This window comes from Citrus clementina, unplaced genomic scaffold, assembly GCF_000493195.1.
Source record: "Citrus clementina cultivar Clemenules unplaced genomic scaffold, Citrus_clementina_v1.0 scaffold_2, whole genome shotgun sequence".
Classification (NCBI taxonomy): domain Eukaryota; kingdom Viridiplantae; phylum Streptophyta; class Magnoliopsida; order Sapindales; family Rutaceae; genus Citrus; species Citrus x clementina.
The window spans coordinates 30,042,405-30,065,699 of record NW_006262688.1 but is presented as its reverse complement, the minus strand read 5'-3'; the positions used below and the strand labels follow the sequence as shown (position 1 = coordinate 30,065,699).

The following is a 23,295-nucleotide window of genomic DNA, read 5'->3' as shown; positions in this document are numbered from 1 at the left end:
AAGGAAGGAAAGATATTTCTAACTCAAGAGAAGTATCTAGCTAAGGTACTTGACACCTTTGGGATGGAAAGCTGTAAACCTGTCATGACACCCCTGGCATCACATTTCAGACTCTCAAATCAGCAATGTCCTCAGACTGATGAAGAGAAATCTGAAATGATAAAAATTCCATATGCAAATGCTGTTGGATGCATGATGTATGCAATGGTATTAACCAGACCAGATCTTGCATATGCTTTAAGCCTTGTGAGCAGATACATGGCAACACCAGGGAAGGAGCATTGGAATGCAGTGAAATGGATTCTAAGATACTTAAAGGGTACCTTGGGGGTTGGACTGCAATATGGGAGAACTGAGGGCAGAAATGGTGGGCTATGTGGATATGTAGACTCAGACTTTGCAGGGGACAATGATAGAAGAAGATCCTTAACAGGCTATATGTTTATGCTAAACGGATGTCTAATCAACTGGAAAGCAAGCCTTCAACACATTGTAGCTTTGTCAACTACAGAAGCTGAATACACTGCAGCTACAGAGGCTGTTAAAGAAGCCTTGTGGCTTAAGGGTATGCTAGCTGAACTGGGGAAGAAGCAACAGTCTGTTGATATTCATTGTGATAGCTCAAGTGCGATCTATCTGAGCAAGAATCCAGTACACCATGAAAGAACCAAACACATTGATGTGAAGCTACACTTTATAAGGAATGAAGTGTCTAAAGGAGTCATCAAAATGGTTAAAGTTCACACTGACAGTAACCCAGCTGACATGCTTACAAAGGTGGTACCTACAGCCAAATTCAGCCTCTGCTTGGATTTGACTGGAGTGTGCAGCTCCTGAGAAATGCACACGATAATGGGGAAGAAGTTTATCAGGAATGATTTGCTTCAAGGTGGAGTTTGTTGTGTATTCAGTGAATCAAATCAAAGAGGATGAAACGACAGAGTTAGCTTGCGTTTTGTGATGCTCGATAACTTCAGTAAAACGACACTTAAAGACTGCGTTTTATGAAGTAAATGTTTTGCTTGCTACAACGACATACAGTCTTGCCGTTTTGAAGTTAATAGAACACGAGCAGAACACGTGCATACAAAAGGTTGTTAAAGGGCCGTTATTGCACATGGTCCTCACGTGCGTTTCTGGGAAGCCTCTGAGGTGGTTTATAAGCTGTGATGCTCAGCTGGAAACGGGGTGTGTGTTGGTTGAGAGAGAGAGCATTGTAACGAGAGAAAGAAAGCTTGAGACTGAGAGTTTTCTTGTTCCTGTTGAGTGCTTGTTAATCTCTGTAATCAAGTCTTGAAGTCATATCAATGAAGCTGTTAAGTTTGTTCCCCCGTGGATGTAAGTCAGTGCAAATTGACTGAACCACGTTACATAGTTGTGTTCTGTGATTTCTTGATTTCAATTCATTTCTTTGCTTGTTTCTAAACACAATCCTAGTCTTAGTAACAGGTCATTAATCCATTAAGCTTTCTGGTTGTCTTTGGGAGGCATCTTGATTGATTCTAATCCAAGATCCTTTGGGAAGTGTTCTGTAAAGCTTCTGTTTTCAGCTTATCAGAATCTTCAGTACGTATGAACATGTTGCTCCCAGATGTTGCATTGCAGTTGTTTAGGGATCGCCCACAGTTAGCCACTCTTCGCGCTGGAAAATTGTGAGACAGCGCTGCATGCCTTGGCTCGAAATAATCTGACGTCTTCTAATTTCATCAATCAAAATCAGCGAGGAATTTTTAGGAGATGCTTCAATCTTGGTTAATCCTCAGGACCATCTTAACTTTTTTTCCTCCCAATTTATTTTTCTGTCTTGGGTCTTTTACAATATTCGAAAGTCTTTTTTTCGGGTGCCGAAGCACTAAAATTAGTGGAACGCCTTTGCGGAAAAGTTGCATTGTTGAGTGACTCGGAAATATCAAGACTAATTTCAAAACCTGGAGCACTAATATTTGATGCTGCAAAACAAGGAAACGTCGAGTTTCTATTGATACTTACTCGCGAGTATCCTAACCTGGTATGGAACAAAGTTGATGTAAGACGATTATAGCATATTTCATATCGCCGCTTTGAATCGTCAGGAGCACATCTTCAAACTCGTATATCAGATAGGTTCAGCTAAGGATTTGATAGTTGTCTACAAAGACAAACAAAAGGTAACAATATTTTGCATTTAGCTGCAATGTTGCCACCGCAAGATCGACTCAATATTGTTTCAGGAGCAGCTCTCCAAATGCAGCCAGAATTTTGTGGTTTAAGTTGAATTAATTGTTCGATTAATCTAACCCTATCTTTTACAGAAACTTTTAATCTTAAGCTTAATTTCGTTCATGACTAATCATCGTAGGAGGTAGAAAAAGTTGTTCAACGAGGGTTTGCCGAAGCCAAAAACAGAGAAGGTCTTACTCCAAGAGCTTTATTTACAAAGGAACATAAAGACTTGAGGGAAACAGGGGAGAAATGGATGAAGGACACTGCAACATCATGCATGTTTGTGGCAACACTCATTGCCACCGTGGTTTTTGTGGCAGCTTTCACTGTGCCACGTAGCAATAGAGAGGACACAGGGTTTCTGTTTTTCCTAGAAAAATTTTCCGAAAATTTTTCCTTCAAGATTTTTGCCATATCAGATGCGATATCGCTAGTATCCTCCTCTGCCTCAGTAGTGAACTTCTTATCCATTCTCACCCCGCGGTATGCAGAAGAAGATTTCCTCCGGTTGTTGCCAAGAAAGTTGCTGCTTGGACTTGCAACACTTTTCATATCTGTAGCAGCAATGATGGCTGTGTTTTCTACAACATTTTTCATTCTCTTCACCCGCGAAACGTTATGGATTGCTATTCTTGTTTCCGTAATTGCTTCCACGCCCGTCATCTTGTTTATCTGGCAACATTTCAGACTCTTTTACATTGTTCTTCGATGGAGCTATGTGTCAGATTCTCTCTTCCAGATAGGCAAAACTAGCTTTTTCCGCAAAGAAGGGGAAACAAGTGAACGCCAAAAGAACACCAAGATATTCAATGCACATTTGGAAATTCAGTGTACATGTAGCACAAACGTTTAATTCGAGGCATAAATATTGATTGATATGCAGTGAGTTAAAAGAAATTAGGTTCAATTCTTACTTCCAAAATTCTATACATTGATGTATATGTCAGTACTGAATTGAATGAAAACACCACTTATGAACACAATACCATTTGGTCACTTCAGTTTGGAGAAATAAATAGTTTGTCACTCTAGCATTGAACCAAAAATTATTTACTTAAATTAAAAAAAAAAAAGTTGTAACAAGTATTTATTTTTATTTTTTTCCAAAACGAAATAATTCATTTCGAATATATGTTGGAGGATATGACTTAGGATAAGACACGACAACGAGAAAGATATGGCGAAAAGATTAATTAATGAAAAACATTTGATCATATTCTTCAATCAAGAGGCAAAGTAATGAGTCAAATGTGAGTACATTAATAATCTCTACATTGGATTAGCGTAGGCCGTAATCAAGAATCTTCGAAAGTCCTTTTCCTGAGGAGCATACTTGGAGCTCCTCTTCAGGGGACGGAAGCTTTCTGAATAGCTCCCGACCTGACACTTGGGCTCGACCTAAGCTTCTCAATTTCCTCATTTCTTTCCGCCAAAACTTTATCGTAATCCGCCTCAGCATCAGCAAGGTTAGGATTCGAATTCTTCAATTTTGCTCTTCTCTACTCGCTTTACTGGTCATGATCTCTGAGAAATGAAAGACTTCGGACACCAGGGAAATGAGAAATAGATCAAAACTAATTAAGAGTTTTAGTGACCCAAAACTGTGTCTGTACCGTGAGAGAGTGAATGGACGATTGATGAGTTGTATGTACTTTTGCGGTTGAGAACCAGGCAGCTCATTGAAATGTCAACGACTGCATTCAATTATTGGTCAACGATTGCATGTACTGCCTTTTCATGATTGTTTTTTGTGTACATTTGACTGTGCACTGTGCAGTGGCACGAAACAAAATTCGTTCAAACATGTCCGTAGAATTAGAGACTTCATTGGCATGGTGATGGTGATAAATAAACACCCTTCCTCTATCAAAAATGAAAAAACAAAAAGGGGCAAACATCCTTCCTCCATTATGAGGATTGAGGGGGTGTGTGAAAATTTCCATTTGCTTAAGAAATATTTTTAAGAGGCAAAATAGTAATTGTCAGAGTTAGGACTTGGGAACAGTTGAGATTTAGTCCCTATTTGGTGAACAGCCTTTCTCTATTTAGTATCGCTATTAATGGCCGCAAGGGTTTATTAAATTTTGTAAGCTATTTTTTAAAATTTTTGTTATTTTTTAGTAGAATTTTTAAAAATTAAATAATTTATTTTACCTTTAAAAACAAAAGCTCAAATTTAAAACTTTGAAAGTAGAAATTGAAACTCTTTTTAAAATATTAAAATATTTAAAATATTATTTATTAATTTAATTATTTTATTTTATTCATTTCGTAACATAATTTTAAAAAACTTAACTATTAAAATAATTTAATATTTTTTAATAAAAATTTTCACCTGCAACAAAACAACTAAATCTTTTTAGTTGCAAGTTTATTGACAAATGCTCTACTAATAAAACTCTTTGAGATAAATTTTATTTAAAAAACTGTATTAAACGGCGCTTTGATGGGACAGTGACCTCCTTGCTGACAAGTAATGGATGGGGTGTAATCGAAAAAACATGAAACCAAAAAGATATTTTTGATAATATACTAAAACATAGGGCTCCGTTTTACATTAAATCCATGAATATATATTTATCCACTTTCCTCCCTCAGCGTTTTGTTCAACTTCAGCTCTTCACCTCAGCTTACAAACGAATGTAAGCAAATCCCAATCAGCTCTTCACCTCAGCTCTTCACCTCAGCTTACAAACGAATGTAAGCAAATCCCAATCAGCTCTTCACCTCAGCTTACAAATGAATGTAAGCAAATCCCAATATATATATATATATATATATATGGGAGTCCCTATGTTACATTGAATGTACCATACACAATCTACAAGAACCACACAAATTGTGGAATCCACATAATTGTGTGGTTCTTGTTGCTTGTGTAGCTGATGATTTCATATATATATATATATATATTTTTTTTTTTTTTTTCTTAATCACAAATGCTTTACTTAAAATGTTTAGAATTATCTAAAAGGATTCCAAATAAGCTTCAGGACTCTATTAACTTATTATTCCCCGAACATACGCTTCTGTTACAAGGTGTAGATGAAATCATCAGAATAGCAAGAAGACTGCACAAACACATTCTTTCTGATGGCACAAAGACGGTATATTCTAGAAAGTAGAAACAACATGTTCGTACAATCATTGACAATGTATAAGGCACTATTTATAATAGAAGAAAATTAGGTCAATAAAATCAATATCTCAAAACTTTTAGGATAAGAAATGAAAATGAGGAAAAAAAAGATTTCGCTAATAGTCAAACTCCCCATACAACTGAAAACATCATCTAAGAATGCCAATAGAAACTTGTTATCTGATGCGTCTTTTCCATCAGCTACACAACTTGGTAATTTTCTGTGATCAAAACTGTCCTCTGAGAAAATTTGGGAGGAGCTCCACCTCTTAAAGGGATGACATTTACAACCTGTAATTATAATGCAGAGTTAAAAGGGAAATCAAAGAGACAAGACGTTCAGAAGCAAATAATGCAACAGTAGAATTACAAATTTCACTAAAAAAGGAAACAGAGAATTAATTAACATGTGCTTGGATGATAAATCTTATCAAACCCCACAATCTCAATTTTGCTTATACTATGATTAAGAGCAGTCACCTAAAGACTCTGTTGAAAATGTATAATTACAATAAGTTTATATGTATATTCACCAAGCAAGGGCCCATTGAAGACGAGTTTGGCTATGGGGTACATACCACAGGGATGGCTACTCCTCACAATTAACTGCATTATGCATGAGGAGTGGGAATAATTGCTTTTAGTGCCATTCATTAGCAATATTTTAGATTAATTGGTGTTAGAGACCAATTCCTGACATGCAAACAACTTAAAATGGAAAAGTTTAAAAAAAAAAAAAAAAATCAAGGAATGGCCACAAAATTAAACTGGCACAGTACCATTCCATTAGCTAAACCACCAGATTATATCACTAAACAACCACAACAGGGATTGGATCATTCAGATAGTAGCAAAGCAAAACCTTTAGATCGCTGTAAGTACTTGTAGCTGAAAAATCGCACAGAAATAGGGAAGAAAGATGATGAATCAAGCAGGAGGCACACAACAAATTCCATTGAGCCACTGCAATTCATTAGCACAAACAATTAATTCATTGATTGCCACTAGAATAAGAAGAACATGCAGCACAATAAGACGAAAGTAAAAGCCAACAACATTGACTAACCTGCGGTTAGAGTTATCAATAAGAAGTATGGACCATTCCAGGACAGAATTTCTTGAGTCATACCTGGAAATAAAAATGAATGCTAGTTTAAGTCAACATTTTAAATTACAAGAAATGAAAAGGGTACAAAAAAATGGCCAGTACAATCTCACTTTGAGAACCTCATCACATAGACATAACATTTTAAAGAATGCTAGAATAACTCAACATTTTAAATTACAAGAACTGGAAAGGGTAACAAAAATTGCCAGTATAATCTCACTTTGACAACTTCATCGCATAGACATAACAATTAAACAATAATAACATAGAATTTCAAATTGCGAATTTTTTCCAAACAAGTAACAAAGAAATATACTTATAATCAAACTAGCGAAAATAATCCCACTTTAAAGCACTGCGGCGTAACAATTAATAGATGTATACTCAATCAATACCCTATTCCAGGGATAAAAACGCATATCATATCCTTTAAGGCTAGTACACCATATTCTAAATATTAGCAATGTAAACTACAGTCATATTCATCATTTCTAACTGAGTAATAGGAAATATTCAAAGAAAAAAAAAAGTGGACACAAAGAAGCAATTGTAATCGTTACAGAAATCAAAACTTGAAAATATGAACATCTTAAAACTAAAAACCTATCATGAAAGACTGAAGCCAATTAAACTTCAATCTAATACCCATAACATAAACAGAAGAAACTCAATTTCATTACCTCCACTCCCCATCAATCTGCCTAACACTTGGTGCCTCTCGGAGAGCTGGAAGAGGAACTGAGATCACTACATTTCGCAGATCAAACATTGTTGAAGCTTCATATTCGATGCTCACATAAGTTTCATTTCCAGAAACAGAGGGCCAGCAGTTGACTGTAGTACACACACAATCATAAAGATGACTTTAGCATAAAAACAGAAATGACATATGAAAAGGATAAGCTGTCTAAGAATTTAACCCACTTGTCAATGGCACCATAGACTCGTCTGCACTTTGCATCCTCCACTTCAAAAGACCAACACCAGCTGCATCACCAGCTTGGCCTGTGGGGAAAGGCCTGTTAGGATCCTTCAAGCCTAGTATATTTTCATGGGTGAAGAGTTCTTTGTTCATATTAGGGTGTGTTTTGAAAAGGATGCCCGGGTTGCCTCCGGTTTCAATCTGAAATAAGGCACCACTTTTTATATTAAACTCAGCTAGGCAAATAATAACAATTTGACAACAATCAAAAAACTTAATATCTGGAACAGATGATTACTTATTTTCGGCACAAGTATCAACAAAGAGAAACAAGCATTTGATAATAATTAATACACCATGTTAAGCATCGTCTTTTCCTCGATGATGACAAAGCACATAGACAGTCTATCAAGAAAGAACTGTGCGGAGCTATCCAATTAACTTTCACAATGGCTTAAAATTGTTAAATTTTGTAATCAACTAATGGCATAGTTCTCAGCATTCATTGAAAAGTTGAATATTCAAACTTAAGATTTAACAAGAAAATCGGAAGCCTTTTTGAATTGGCAAGAGATACAGACCAGATCAAAGAAAGCAATTATCAAAACATGTATGGACATAAATTTTCATCCTTTTCTAAATTTCCAGTGTGGTCAACAGATAGGATAGGGCTGGGAAAAGTGCGGAGCAGAACTGAGAATGAATGCACATAGTTTTGCAAGATGTGATGAAGAGAAGAGGATTAAGTTTGAGACAACTTAACAGCAAATTTCACCACCCATGAAAATTGAATGCGAGGAACAAAAAAATGATGAAAATCTGCATGAGAAGTTAATGACCGATCATTCTGCCTTGCAATTCTCGCACACAACACGGCATAAATGTGCAGCATGCTGTGTCTAAGTCTTGTAAAGAACTATAAACCCAAACAGGCCAATGCCATACTTACAGTCAAATGGGCCCAAGAAACTAATGAGTTAATGCTCCAATGGAACATCAACACTGTACCAACTAAAAACACTCTACCCCATTATGCACCCTAGAACAGAACAGAACCACAGCAAGCAATTGCCAAACAGTACTTTTGATAAAGAACAATCACCATGCAGGAAGAACCAAAACAGATGAAATAGCTTATAAGCAAGTCAACCAACAAAACCATTTAGAATAAACAGTGGAAATTAAGAAAAATAAATTGCTAGTGAGGCAGGAAGGAAAAAGAGTACCTGAACTTGGATTAGCCCATCTTCTTGGTTAAGAATTTGAAGTGACAAAGTTCCTTGGACATCAAAGTTACTCATTCCACCATCTCGTTTCAGGCTCACATTGATTTTCTCCTCAACAGTTAAAGTGATGGGATCAGTCAGTGGCGGGGTAGCAGCAGCTGCTCTGGATTGGCCTGCTATAGGCTTCACATCCTCAAGAATCACTTCACCCTCTGCTTTGAGGGATTCCAAGAATTGGTTTGTCCTTTGTGATTTACCAAGTTGCATACCAAGACCTTTAGGAGGAGCATTGGCAGATGAAGGCGGTCGGCCTGCTGATACAAGAATATACAAAGAAAAGAGAGCTTCTTAATTCATAAACAATAACACAATTAAAATCATAAAGAGATGTAAAAGACTGCTGTTCAGAAAGAGTTAACAAACATATTTCTTAAAGACAGAGGAAGTATAACCTATTTGCCAAAGGGATTCAGAAAAGATTATGGAAATCAACAACAAATTAGCAATTTATAACATCAAGTACTTAAAAGCACTTGCATAGTATTCATTCCACTAAAAGGACACGTACCTTTAGACTTGCTAGAAAAGGTCTCAACATCAGTAGTCGCCAAACCAAACCCAGAACCACTGCCAAAACCACCTCCACCACTAGAAATGCTCATATCGCTAAAGCTACTTTCAATTCTTCCTGATCCCATTGACTGTAAGGACATAAACCCTCCTTTGTCGCCTCTATTCTTCTCAATCTGCAGAAAGTATGACAATTTCAAAAGGAAATTATATGACACAACAGAGCGATAGAAGATACAAGTTCCTAAGGAACTACTTCAGAACCTTAAAACAAATACCTTGCTTTTGTCAATCTCACTAGCTTTGCGCTTCATGACATCCTTGGTTTCATTGATCTTGCTCTGCACCACAAGCTTGTGCAACTTCTCTTCATGACTCTCCATCTCACAGTATTGCTTAACCTGTGCAACAGTCACATTTTCCTTGTGCCCAAGGGATATTACTTCGTCGAATGCAAAAAGCAGCTCAAAAGCTGTCTTGCAGATACCCTCCTCATCTAGAGAGTATGAATATTCAGGTACCTATACCAATTTAAGGAATCAACCACATAGCTCTGATCTGCATAAATTGCAATAAAATCCCGGGATGACATACGCAACTGTTACATTTTATTTTTTTAAAATATAACAATAAAAAATAAAATAAAATAGCATGCAGCATGCAAACAATACACTGTATTCAGTTAGACATGTGATCGCATGAAAAAAGGAAGTTCCCAATCCACACCAGTAAATCCATCACAATAACACAACAAATAATCTACCTATAAGCCATCCAAGAAAGGTTAAACAAGCAATCAATAGACATTATCTAAGACCAGCAGAAGGATACAAGCTTGGAGAGAAGCCTCAGAGTTTCCAAATCTTCAAGGATGTTGCTCTGTTTGTTTGTCACAAGCAGCAGATACAAAGCTTCCATTGGCTGGTAAACATAGCGCACATTTTCAGTCTCAACATATGTATGCTGTTTTCCAGTGCCAACCAACTTAGGAAAAGCAGCAAGAAGACCTTCAATCCTGATTCGAGACATATCCACAAACTGCCTAGAGACAAGAACTGCAATTATTTAAGAAAAATGTCAACAACAGTGATAGAAAAGCAAACAAAACAAGAAAGCTTACAATATAGATATTTACCACGTTGCAGGAAATATTAATAAAAGATAAAAGTATAGACAGAGAGTGTGTATATGGCAGTTGGGTAGAAAGGTTGGGGGAATTGTTGAGCAGGGGTGTGGGTGGTGGGAAGAGAAGAGATTAAATTAATTAATCTCAAACAAAATTACCTACCAGATTTATGATCAGGCACTTACTACCTTTTCTGACAATTTTATTTAAGTGTCCAATTCTTATGTAAAGTCCACAAGTACCAAGGAGATCAATTAGCAAAGTCTGTATTCTAATTTACCAAGGCTAGTACGTTAATAATCTTAAAAGTATGTTTGTTTCCTTTTTCTCAAAGCCTCTATATTATTCTCATTGACCACATTTCCATTTCACAAAAAATAGCAGGAAACTACTTATACAAAATGATTTTTAGCAAAAGAACACAGAACAAACAAATAACTCACTTTTGCCAGATTTGGACACAATAGAAGCAGCAAGAACAACCTATATCACAAATAAAAAGATAAATAAGTTACAAATTTCCACACAAAATAAACAAATGAATAAACCGACAGATCATTCTACTCATACATTCAAGAAAATAAATAAAAAAAGAAAAGTGCTAAAAAAACAAAAACTAAGCGACAACAATTGAAGTATCATCAAGTCATCAAATGTGTTTTTAAGCATGAAAGATTTCTTTCATTCCACTATACTTTAGCAAAAAAAGGTTGCATCAAGCCTACAGTAAACTTGCATTAATAGCATGATCTTATCAACTCAAAATATCTATAAACCGCATATAGCTTAATATAATGCAATTGAATTCACAAAAATGCACAAGCATTGAGTAATTTGACAGCAAAGGAAGAAAAATATTACCATCTTGAATTAAGAAGAAGAAACTACCACCAACAGAACCTGAAAAATAAGATTGAAAAAAATCAAATACAACATAGTGAAGCAACGAAATAACCAATAGTAGTAGAGTAGCGGACAATATCCTTTTACTCAAGGAGCAACAAATCTAGTGATAGTATATTTCAATTGCTTAGACTCGAGATCAGATCCAATTCTAGTTACATAGGGTCTAATTGATCCACGTAACAGAAACTTAAATTATTTGTCCCGTTTAGTTGGCGAGAAAATGCAGGAAAATGTAAGAAACAAACGAAATTTATATTCTTGGATCTGAGATCTAATTGCAAATCCAAAACAGTACCGAAGAATGAGAATTTAGAATTTTGGAGATTTGTGAATCAACGACTGAGATTGTAGTGGAGAGAAAAGTAGGAGACAGAGATCATAACGCTACTAACCTGGATCGATGTCCTTCTCTGCGTGCGTCTTAGTCTTCTTCTTCAGAAGCAACAGAATTTGCAAAAGAGAACCTGTAAGCTCGAAGAGTATCAAATGAGAAATGAATTCGACTTTTATTTGGGTTTGTAAAGAATCCGCTCTGGTTTGGACCAGGGCCCAATAAATATTTCATTGCTTAGGCTTTCAAGGGTAGGCCGTTCGGCACCCTCGAAATCCCTCCTAAAATCTCTTTTTCATTAAAGTTATTTAAATAAGGGTAATTTATCGTCAGCCCCCATATGTTTCAACAATTAGCGCCGCGCACCCACATGTTTCAACCATGTGCGGCGTGCACCCATTTCCGTTAAATAAACAGTTATTTGCAATGGTGTAAGGGTAAAAATGGAAATAGCTACTCTGAAAAATAAAAAAAAAATTCATTTAGTTTCCAGAATCAAAGCTTAACTAATCATTTCAACCTCTGTAGCTTTACTATTCCTTCGTCATGTCAATGAGCTTGCTTGTACAAGAAGCTCAGCTACTGGAAATTGGAGGGAAATCCAAGATGAAGAGACCCAAATGGCAGGAAAACCACCCATTATCACCTACTACTCTCATATACCACCTATTATCACCTACTACTCTCATATATATTACGGAGACAATTTTTTTTGCTGCATAATTCAGAAAATGCACTGAGATAACAGAGGTTTGAGAGCTAAACCAGTAACCCGTCCTTAAAGGAGCTAAGGTGAGTGAGAGCACTTTTTATTTAATTTTCGTTAGGTATACTGATTTGCATGTCAATTTGAATTGCTATATTTTGTGATTTGAATAAGTACAATTGCATTTTTGGATTTGATTTTACTATGGATGGTTGTGGCATTGGTTCTATTTAATTTTCTTTGGTCATTGATCATTGCTTGTTTGGAGAATGCTGAGATGGTTGTTGATAATTCATTGGGTGAATGCCCTTAATCGATGAAATTAACAAGGATTTTTGTGTTTAATGTTGTGTGTACATGATCTAAAGCTCAACAACGAACAAGTGTTGTTTGTATCAATATGCTAGTGAGTTTTGTCAGTCATGGTGAAGTTAAGGAGGGTTGCACAACATTAATATTTATACTGGTGGAACCCTCTTGCCGTTATGTTACCGTTGCAAAGGAACTGTAAATGATGCCATCCGCTGCCTATATATAGCCGTTACAATGCACAGCTGCACATGCTTTACCTACGCTTGTAATGTGTTTATCTAATGCCACATATGTATTGTAATGAAATTGTTTTTGAAGGGCAAGAGTGTAATGTTAGTGACTTCACATAAGACAAAACTGATATGAATTTGTTTGTAATATTACCTTTTCAAATTCAAACTTTCGGCAATGCTGTTATTTTCATTTTTACCCCTACTCCGTTTGAAATAACCGTTTATTTAACGGAAATGGGTGCGCGCCACACATGGTTGAAACATGTGGGTGTGCGGCGCTAATTGTTGAAACATATGGGGGCTGACGATAAATTACCCTTTAAATAACCTAACACAAATTAATTTATTTTTTATTTTGAATAAAAATTCAATTAAACACTTAAATAAATTATTATTCAAATAAAAATTTTTAACACCGCACCATTTCATGATTTATGTTTATATTTTTAATTTTAATTATAAAATATTTTTGTTAAAATTATAAGAATTTAAAATTATGAAAATAAAAATTATATAATAAGAAAAATGTTGAGATAAATTTAATATTTTTAATTTGTAAAAAGAAAAATAGATAAAATTCTAGGAGAAGATAGTTAATTTTAATCTATAACCTTATATTTTATCAATTAAGCTTAGGGTATTTTAGGAAATAAAATTCGAAAAGGGCGTTTTAAGGATTTAGAGGGTGTTAATCGTTAAAAGCCGCTGTCAGTGACGACTGATGAGTCACGTGTTTAAACTTAGGTACAAAGAGTCGCTAGCAAAATATTAAAAAATAAATATAATTTTTTTCTAATCAATTGAAAACTTGAAAAATAGATTTTAAATGCAGTTTTATGTTTATTATTTTATTTAGAAACTTGTTTCGTGATACTAAAGGAAAATGTTTGGAAGCATGTCGATTTCATGCTGTTATCAATTGTATTATAGGTTAGTTTGATAGTGTTATAGTTTTTAAAATAATTGTTATTAATTAACTGTGAAGAGAATTAGTTAAATATTTGGTAAAATTAATTTTTAAAAGCGTTGTAAAATTTAAAAGCAATCATATGTTTTTTTTTGTAAATCTTACTATTAAATTATTGTAAAAATGTAAATAACTTGATTTGATATAATGTTGAATATAATTTATTTACAAATTTATAAAAACATATACAAAATATTTTTAACTGTGTATATATAATAATTGAAAATTAAAATAAATATTTTATGTTATTAATTTTATTTATATTTTTTCACCTCATTATAATTGGTAATAATTATAATCTCTTTAAAATTAATTATTTTATTTCTTAATTAATAAGAATAATTTTAGATTTTTATAATATGTATGAGGATATATATGGAATGGTATTAAATATATAAGTTATTCTCAAAATCATATTTTGAAAATTTATTATTTCCTTGCTTTTTAAAATTTGTTGTAGAATATGGTGATTTTGTTAAAAGTAGTTTTTAAAAATATTTACCAAATACCAAAATTAGTTTTTATCTTTTTAAAATCACCTTTGAACCTTCCAACGTGATTCCAAACAGGCCTATTTCTACTCGTTTTGTTCATATTAAATTTTTTTAGTTTAATAAAATAATAATCTTATTGTAACAATTAGTACCACATTTATAAGAGACAAACTGAAAAAAAAAAAAAATGTCTTGTGGTAAAATTTTCATTTGTTTTATAATAATTTTTTTTTTCATGTAGTGATGGTGTAATAGATGCCATACTAATTGTTGTGTACATTTCACTACTATTAATAAAATTAGAGTTATTAGAAGATGAATTATTTTGGGGTGTGGTGAAATATCCTTCAACCAATCTGTTTTTGATACGTGAACAATTAAGTTCAAGAAAAATGTACATGGAATTCTGAATTCATGAAGTCTACTAAACTAATGGAATTGTGCACGTCAACGGAAATTAATCAACTTTCTAATTAATTGTGAGTAGCTTTTTTCAACTTTTAAGAACAAAAATGACTAAAAAACTTTCCCAGATCTAATAACTACTTAACACTCCCCTTTAGATCTGAATTTGTAAAGGATATTTTTTATTATTCGAATTTAGATCTGTAAGGGTTGTGGTTCTATATATGTTGTTGGTGTTATTTTTATTTGTCATGATATGTTTTTCTTCCAGATGGTGGATGGTAAAATGAAAGAGCTAGCTAGCTTAAGGATATATATCCCAACTCCTACGAAGAGCTCTAATTTATTACGTGCAATTAATATTTTTTGTTCAGGGATATCTCTTGTGTAAATTGAATTTCTTTCTATTCTTCAGTATGATTGCAGAAAATCGATGTTGATGATGATTATTGTACTATTTTGAAGAAATGGAATATATGTGTTTCGCTGTTTCAAAAATAATAGTTATTAATTATTATTGCTAGTTATCAGACATGTTGATCCAAATGGCTCTTTTATATCTTTTTCTTCTTATTCTTCTTTTATTATTATTATTATTATTATTTTAACTAGATCTATTTAGGCTCATCGGTATGCTAGTTTTGAAATTTATCGAATGAGACATTCGAGCTTCATTAATTCATCGCGCGAACGCTCACTGAATGATCAAATGCCTTTAATTGACATTGTTTTTGAATTATTTTTTAACTTGAAATTGTACATGTCATAAAATTTCGAGACAATTATCATATTACATCTTATCTTTGTATTCATCAATACAAATCATCATGATTTACCCTAAACGCCTTCAATTAGTCAAGTCGTCTTCGCTAATCCAGCTTAGAGGTCCATGGAGACATACAATAAAAATATTGCGTGAGAAATCAGTAAGCAATTATAAATTCTTGATTTATAATAAATTGACTCACACTGAGTTTCTAAAAGGAGTATAATTAAAACTTCGTTTGGCAAACGTGCAGTTACAAAGAACACCCATTTCAATAAGCATACTTAAACTAACAAGTTTAGAGTTCGAACAAACAAACCCAAAAGCATATGTATATATATTTATAAGCTATATGTAAGAGTCCCTTTATATATTTTGTCGTGGCACTATTGTTTCTTCTTCCTGATCCCAGAAGCACTTTCCACATACCTAATCACCCTGCAGCATCGGGAAAAAAAAAAAAAAAAACATATCAGTTCAAAATATATATGTATATATATGAGGTTAAATCAACTTGCAGCAGTATCCCTTAAAATAAAATGTATAAAATACCAAAGGTGGGGAAATGAAGACCGAAATCTTGAAGATTAGGCTGAGTAGGCTGCAGTCGGAATGGCTGATAATGAGGAATTGCAAGCTCAAGAACACTGCTGGGTTGTGCCTCTCCAGAAAATGGAAACTGATCCAGCACTTGTCCATGTTCTTCAAACTTTGATACCATTGCTGCCTGCTGCTGCTGCTGCTGCTCCCATGCCATCTGATTGTTATTATCCTTAAACTAAAAATCAACATGAACATTAGATTACTAATTACTCAAATATAGTCTATAGCATTGATTTGTATATGTCTAATGTGTTAAACTTGTAACACAGCTTATTTTAAATTTATAATGGACTCATTAAAATTTCAATAGTTTATAAATTGATTCTACAGGAATAGCGATTAATTTGATATATATTTTTATATAACCTGGTTAATTTAAAAGTTATGTTACTAACCAGGCTGAATATTTGCTCATTCTCCTCCTCCAACATTTTCTCCTATATTAGAACAAAATCAAGAGAATAGACTATTAATTAAAAAATCTGGTCGTGAATTAATTAAAAATTTAAACCATGTAATATAATTAGGTGGCCATCAGCCCATCACCTTCCTAAGAAGATTGTCTGTCTGCTGCCGTAAGATCTCCATCTGCATGCCCAGAACTCAACGTTAATTTGTTTGATCCACCGATTATATTTTGCATATTGTTGAAAACTTTTATAAGGATGGGATTATTAGAATGAATTTTAAAATTATGTAAAAAGAAGTGAAAATTGTATACGCATACCTTCCTAACTCGAACCTTCTTGACTGAACACTCCAGTTGATGTTCAAGTTGAGTCAACTCCTCAAGTTTCACAGAGTTCAAGTCAATATCACCGGTGTAGCGTCGGAGACTCAATTCAAGATTGTGAGTTTCTTTCCTCATTCTTCCTAACTCATTGTAAATTGCTTCCTGAAATTTTCATGAGCGAAAAAGAAAAAATCAATTAAAATTATCAATCATAGTTAACTTGTTACATATATCAGATATTTGCAAGGGAAATTAATAATTTGAATAACTAAAAATTAATTGTACCGAATCATGATTGTTAACGCCGGCTGGAATTCTAACCCCTTTAGCAGCCTGGTACCTTCTTATGATTTCTTCAATGCTGCAAGATCTATAATTTAAATTGAAGAAAATCTATACAAACTGAAAGAAAACTCTGCAAGAATTTATTACTGGTATTGATTGAAGAGGGTAAAAAAGGAGATAGCAACTTGGTCATTTTTTTTATTTGATATTTCCTAGTACTTCTGTGATAATTGATTAAAACAACTTTTCGTAGAAAATCACATTGACGAAGGCCTGACCTTCATGTCATTAAGTCAACAAAAATATATATATATAATCATAGGAAGCCGGAGTCTGGAGACCTTTAGCGGATCAACAAAGAAATACGCAAGGATTAATATACGGAAACCCTAATTGGGTAGGAGGATGTCAAAGAGAAAAAAGAAACAAAACAAAGGAGGAAGTAGAATAAGAAATAACCCAAGTTGGTCTTAATTTCTTTGAATTTTTTATGATTTCTTCAAAAGAAAAACAAGTTTTTACGTAGTGAAAAAAAAAACAGAAATTAGAACGTCAATTTAACTCATTTAAGCAGAAATATATAACAATTTAAATACTGATCAGCGTTCTAGCCGCCAGAAAGAAGCCATGAATGAGAGAAAAAAAAAACTCAAATACATCCAAAAGTAATATTATAATATAAAAAGAAAATAAACAAAGAAATGCATTATAGGGAAATTAATAATTAAGAAAAGGGATATGTAATGATAATCTTGGCAGGACCTGGTTGATTCACTGCAGAATTCGGTCAGTTTTCCAGTGCATGAGAAGATGATGAGGCCTATTTCAGCATCACACAACACAGAGAGCTCACGAGCCTTCTTCAAAAGCCCTCCTCGGCGTTTCGAAAAAGTGACTTGCCTGTTTGTTCTGCTCTCGATCCTCGCAATCTCTATCTTTCCCCGTCCCATTATTTATACCAACAATTAATTCTATAAACTGCTGCACTGCAGCAAAATTAAAGGCACAAAAATATAGGTAATTATAATTTTGACAAATTAAGAAATGTTTCTTGGCCGGTTTTTATGAAAAATATATGTGGTTTTTAGAAGAAGAAAATTAAATGAACGACTGTAATCAGAAGTGGAAACCCTATTAATGAATGACATATCAGGATGTGCTTTAAGACTGCAACATTGTACTGGAGATAGAAAAGAAAATAAACTTTGAGAGAAATTGAATGAAAGAAACCATAAAGTGTTTAAGAGTTTGAGTGGTTTACCTCTTCTTTCTTTGCTTCTTGTATTGGAAATTTGCTTGAATGAGGTATGAATATATATAGACTCAGCTAGCTATGGCATGTAATTAACTTCCCTAATGTTCCATCTCTTTTAATGAATTTACCAAAATGCCTGTCTTCCTTGCACACACATGTATATACATGATCAAACATATAGTGAGGCTTGTCTTTCTAATGTGTCCAGTGCTCACACGAGCGAAGTATGCATGTGCTTAATGTGTTCAAATGGATGCAGTTCACATGTTGTTTAGAGTAATGATAGTTCATGCAAATTGATTCCGTTGTGTGGCTGTTGATTGTAATAAGCACAACGAAAGTGCACTTTATTATTATTTTCTTGTTTTATCATAAGCTTCTGCTTTGCAACAATCTTCTAAACACAGCCTAAATGTTCAATAAAGCAAGAAAAAAAATTATGGTTTCATTGTTTTAAGGTGCCGGGATAATTACAAGTATTAATTAATTAGTACATAAACAGTTTGAATTGCAAGTTTAATGAGTAAGATTGCTTGCATGCATGCATGTTAAATAATATATATTTATATACATATGTATGTATGTATCAAAATCCCTAATTTTATCATAGCGAGCGTCTGTATAATAATTCATCGTTAGCTTTCGCTGTCTTGTGAATGAAAATAAGAGTAAGAAAAAAGAAGAGATGATGTCATGTTGCAGTGACATCTAACCACCCAGCTTTGATCTTCCAGCTAGCTTTTTGAAACTTGCCAAAATTAGGGAGGGCTGATAATTATCAGAAGAAATTGCCCACAAATGAGCCAGAATTAATAGAATGCAAAGTCGAAATTCTTAAAGAGTGTATGCATATGAGTGGTTGTGTGTCAAGTTTCTGTGACTTTATATATAGGGCTTAGTCATCAAGCACTACAGCCTCATGCCATTTTAATGCCCGAGTATGCATGTATGCGTGATACTAATTAGCATCATAATTTTTTTTAAAAAAAAATTAAGATATTGAACAAACCCTAGCTAGTTTAACCCTCATCAATTGATACAATAGTGGAAACCTAGGCTGGTCAGTGGTCAAAACATTTTTTAAAAAAAAAAACCACATCTGGGTTTATCTCTAGCCTGGGAGAACAGTAAAGTTGAACTTGCAGTCAATCGACTGAACAATAATGCGGAAATTATGTGTCATTTTCATCTCATTAAAGCCCTAAACAAGCCTGGAGCAAGAATCTGTCCATGATCCGATAGAAAAGAAAAAGAGAGGCTGACTGATAGGCATCAAGTTGACAAATGACGACCCATGAGGAGGAGCCATGATTATAGAGTCAGAATTATCATCTTATAGAAAAGGCTAATGAAGTGCGGGTTGCTAAAATTAGTATTCGTAGCAGTTAAACTTCATGTTCCTTGCAAATTCATGTACTGAAATTCCACATGGTCTTTACAGCATAATACAATTAATGCATGTTCACACTATCAATCTGTTCAAACGAAGTAAGGTTTGAAAACAAGACGATAAGATCAGATCGATAAAAAGAAAACGGAAGGGACGGGCACGTAAGGCCATGAATTAAATAGAATATTGTAGATTAATGAAAAATTTTCTATAAATACTGATACAATAAGATACATGATATATGATATGATATTCAGATTTACTCACACCCCTTTCGGATATTAAAGGGATGGCTGATGCTTTAATTGTATGTAAAATGTTCTGCTTTTGCATATCAGCCATTGTTTTAATTTAATTGCTGTGATTTGTATGAGTGAAACAAATTGAACCTTGCCTTTAAATTGGCCAATTATATTATTATTATATCATGAATTCAATATCACATAAAGGAAATTTCTTAAAGAAGTTTTTATATCATACAATTTAAGCATTAAGACACTGCATGCAGTGGGATGAAGTCATGTACCATGATTATGTGAGTAGAGTGGACAGCCCTCGAATACTGTTTAAGCATTCATTTCTCATTTTGATTTCAGTTCAATATTTCGATTTTGCGAAGTAAACACATCAATATTACTATGATATGGACGGATTATAATGTTACAATATCGTTATAATTTGATTTTAGTATATGTTTTGAACAATGTCATTGGTATTTATATTATGGTGCTATAATGTTAGTATGAATTTTTTTTCCCATTATATTAAATTATCTGGCATTCGAAAATTACATTAGATCCTGATTAATTTAGTATTTAAAGCAGTTGTATTCTCAAGATTCGAACTGAGGACCTTAGTTAAGGTAAAATAGTCACATGTTAGTTGATTTACATGCTTGTTAATATGTTAGTATGAATTAATGCATAGTGGAGTGACACAAATTCATTTTACTCATATTCTTTGAAGATATAAGCATCCGTTTGCTTCGATCTCCATTCAAGATCAAGCCAAGTGAAAATTAATTACTTAAATAATGGAAAACTTTTTAAGTCGTTAAATTGTTTGAAATTTGTCACTTATTAAAATGGTATTTTCTTTTAAACAATAATACTTTTCTTGTTGCGCCAAAATAGGCTTTTACATTGCGTTGCTTCCAATCTTTCATACAAATTCTTATGTGCCTATTAGACACTTTTTATATAGGCTGTGGCAAAAAAGAAAAAAAAAATGTAACCTTAATTTAATCGTAATTGACCTAATTAAAATTCAATCTCATTTTTTATTTTCAGTTTAAATGACAAAATCATCACGAAAATTTAAAAATAAATTAATGTATTTCATAAGATCGATAGCTCTCAAAGCGGCGCGAGTGAATTAATTGGTTTGATTGTTGTGACGGACAAATAATATATAATTCACGGGTTCATGCAAAGTGAAGTTTGATTTGTCGTGTGGCGGCTTCCCAAATATTTTTATTGAATAATTTTTGCCTCCGCGTTGGTTGTTGGTATTGAAGTTGGTTAATTATAATTTAAAGACATAATATTAAATTATTTAATAGATATTAATTATTATAATTTAAATTAATTTGATATTATATATATATGATAAAAATTTATTATATTTTTATTAATTTTATTAAAATTATTATATAAAAATTATATTTATTACATAATTTTAATTTTCATATTATAGTCATAATTTTTTTTTCTACAGCGTCTTTAACTTAAAAATTAAACTATCTCAATTTCAAACAAACTAATAATTTAAGATAGTTTTATTTAACTTAAACTTCATCACCTCTTTCCATTTTGTTTTTTTTTTTTTGATCTCTCTACATTTTATAAAAAGAAAGTTTGATCTGCCATGCAAATAAGAGTTTAACCCCCTAACTTCGTTACTTCAACGTCAAAAGCCTAAAAATGTAGGGGCGGCGCGTGATGACTTGCGACAAAATGTGGACTGAATTCATATCTTAAAATAATGAAGGAAGTGATTTGAAATCGATCCTTCTTATTTTAAAGTCGGTGGTTTTTGTGTTTCGAGACATGCATGACTCATTGAAAATTCTTTTTTTTTTTTTTTCCTTTTAAATGTCGGCAAAGAATAAAATCTCACTTTTCAAATAAAAACACAAAGATGATAAACCATGTGGGAAGTGAAACATTCCAATCATTTAAGCACGCCAAATTCCATATTTAGTTAGGGCAAAATCTAAATTAATCGTTTAACCCTTATAATTAAAATAATTAAATTCATGTATTTAATAAAATAAAATTATCTGAAAAACATCCAATCTAATGACAGCATCACTAAAAAAAAAAAACAAATGAAAGAGATCACTCAAAAAGATTTCAACATGCCCTTCAAATAAAATTGTCATTTTGTTTATTTAACATTAAAGGATATTAATGGGCCTCAATAATTTGTATGGTGTAAATACCATAAGTAATACTTCTCTTCAAAAAAAATATTAAAGGATATCTTTTTTTCTTTTTAAATAATACTTTATTATTTTTATATTATTATTATTAATAAAAAGAAAAGAAATACTATAACTAAATTATTTAAAGATTAAAAGGTAATAAATTTGGTAAAAACAAATATTTTATCAAAATAACATAAATTTGTAACTATTTAAATATTTTTTAAGAGATGATTTATTTTTTATATTTTTATTTGTTATATAAATTAGTAAATAAATATTTTAGGAGTAAAATTATGAGAATCTTTTTTATGTACTTTTAAATTTACTACCACCACAGTATAATACATCCAAATTTAATTAATGCCAAAATTTTATTTATCCCTAAAATAAATAGTAACGAGCATTGACTAAATAATAATCTTGTAGCCTCAAACAAATATGGTAAATGCCACACATAATACAAATATTTCCACCATTATCGCCCATCTTCTTCTACCTTCGCTTTGCTTCTCTCTCTGCAAAATCAAGATTCAAGGCTAAGGTCAAATCTCTAAAAACTCCTCGCATCAAATTCTAATCCTTTCATTTTCTACTTAGTTTATATAAACCCTAGTCATGGATCTGTCCCCAGGAGAGCTCCAATTCTTGAGCATACCGGACATTTTACGGGAATCAATCTCAATCCCGCGGCGAGCTGCCAGGACGTTCTATTTCATCACTCTAATCCTCATCTTCCCTCTCTCTTTCGCCATCTTAGCTCATTCCCTCTTTACCCACCCGATCTTACGCCAACTCGAAGACCACCCAACTTACGATCCGACCGAAACCCGCCATCAATGGACTCGCCTCTTGGTCTTCCAATTCTGCTACCTCATCTTCCTCTTCGCCTTCTCTCTTCTATCAACGGCCGCCGTTGTCTTCACCGTCGCCTCTCTTTACACCTCGAAGCCCGTGTCTTTTTCCTCGACCATGTCCGCGATTCCTAAGGTTTTGAAGCGATTGTTTATCACTTTCTTGTGGGTTTCGTTGCTGATGATTGCTTACAATGCAGTCTTTTTGAGTTTCCTGATTCTGTTGATCATTGCCATTGATACCCAGAGTGCCCTTTTGGTGCTTTTCTGTATGCTTGTTATTTTCTGCTTTTCTTGTGGTTCATGTGTATATTACGGCTTTGTGGCATTTAGCTAG

General features: G+C 33.3%; 2 protein-coding genes and 2 pseudogenes across 4 annotated transcripts; 2 read left to right on the top strand and 2 right to left on the bottom strand.

The window, feature by feature from the left end:
* LOC18052008 overlaps positions 1 to 3,055 on the top strand; it is a 30,819-nt pseudogene extending 27,764 nt beyond the window's left edge.
* A 2,390-nt stretch (positions 3,056 to 5,445) lies between these two features.
* Positions 5,446 to 11,730, bottom strand: LOC18052007 (coatomer subunit delta). Its single transcript, XM_006448610.2, is given in 13 exon segments — positions 5,446 to 5,632; positions 6,204 to 6,236; positions 6,238 to 6,304; positions 6,408 to 6,470; positions 7,130 to 7,283; positions 7,374 to 7,572; positions 8,598 to 8,908; positions 9,166 to 9,343; positions 9,446 to 9,688; positions 9,999 to 10,222; positions 10,737 to 10,776; positions 11,155 to 11,193; positions 11,592 to 11,730. Coding segments are annotated over 12 exon segments (1,605 nt in total). The 5' UTR covers positions 11,158 to 11,193; positions 11,592 to 11,730; the 3' UTR covers positions 5,446 to 5,542.
* Positions 11,731 to 15,621: 3,891 nt separating this feature from the next.
* Positions 15,622 to 18,395, bottom strand: LOC18052006 (MADS-box protein defh21). Of its 3 annotated transcripts, none has more exons than XM_024191931.1 (8): positions 18,296 to 18,395; positions 17,797 to 18,020; positions 17,035 to 17,119; positions 16,744 to 16,911; positions 16,563 to 16,604; positions 16,412 to 16,453; positions 15,966 to 16,191; positions 15,622 to 15,851 (listed from the first exon to the last, which is right to left on the bottom strand). In XM_024191931.1, exons 2-8 carry the CDS (start codon positions 17,982 to 17,984, stop codon positions 15,847 to 15,849), a joined length of 756 nt encoding a protein of 251 aa, XP_024047699.1. In that variant the 5' UTR covers positions 17,985 to 18,020; positions 18,296 to 18,395; the 3' UTR covers positions 15,622 to 15,846. The 3 variants fall into 3 exon arrangements, with proteins under 3 accessions (XP_024047699.1, XP_024047700.1, XP_006448672.1); XM_024191932.1 differs by having other exon boundaries at positions 17,797 to 18,015; positions 18,296 to 18,390; XM_006448609.2 differs by lacking the exon at positions 18,296 to 18,395 and having other exon boundaries at positions 17,035 to 17,110; positions 17,797 to 18,154.
* A 4,134-nt stretch (positions 18,396 to 22,529) lies between these two features.
* The window catches only part of LOC18052004, a 1,886-nt pseudogene continuing 1,120 nt past the window's right edge, over positions 22,530 to 23,295 (top strand).

What these genes read in the sequence shown, in the direction of transcription:
- LOC18052006 (XM_024191931.1), bottom strand. Translation starts at nt 17,984, where the DNA reads ATGGGACGGGGAAAGATAGAGATTGCGAGGATCGAGAGCAGAACAAAC. An exon ending in AGAAGGTTCGAGTTAGGAAG is followed by an intron (nt 16,605 to 16,743) that starts GTATGCGTATAC and finishes CTGGGCATGCAG; the next exon opens with ATGGAGATCTTACGGCAGCA. An exon ending in ATGAGCAAATATTCAGCCTG is followed by an intron (nt 16,192 to 16,411) that starts GTTAGTAACATA and finishes GTTGATTTTTAG; the next exon opens with TTTAAGGATAATAACAATCA.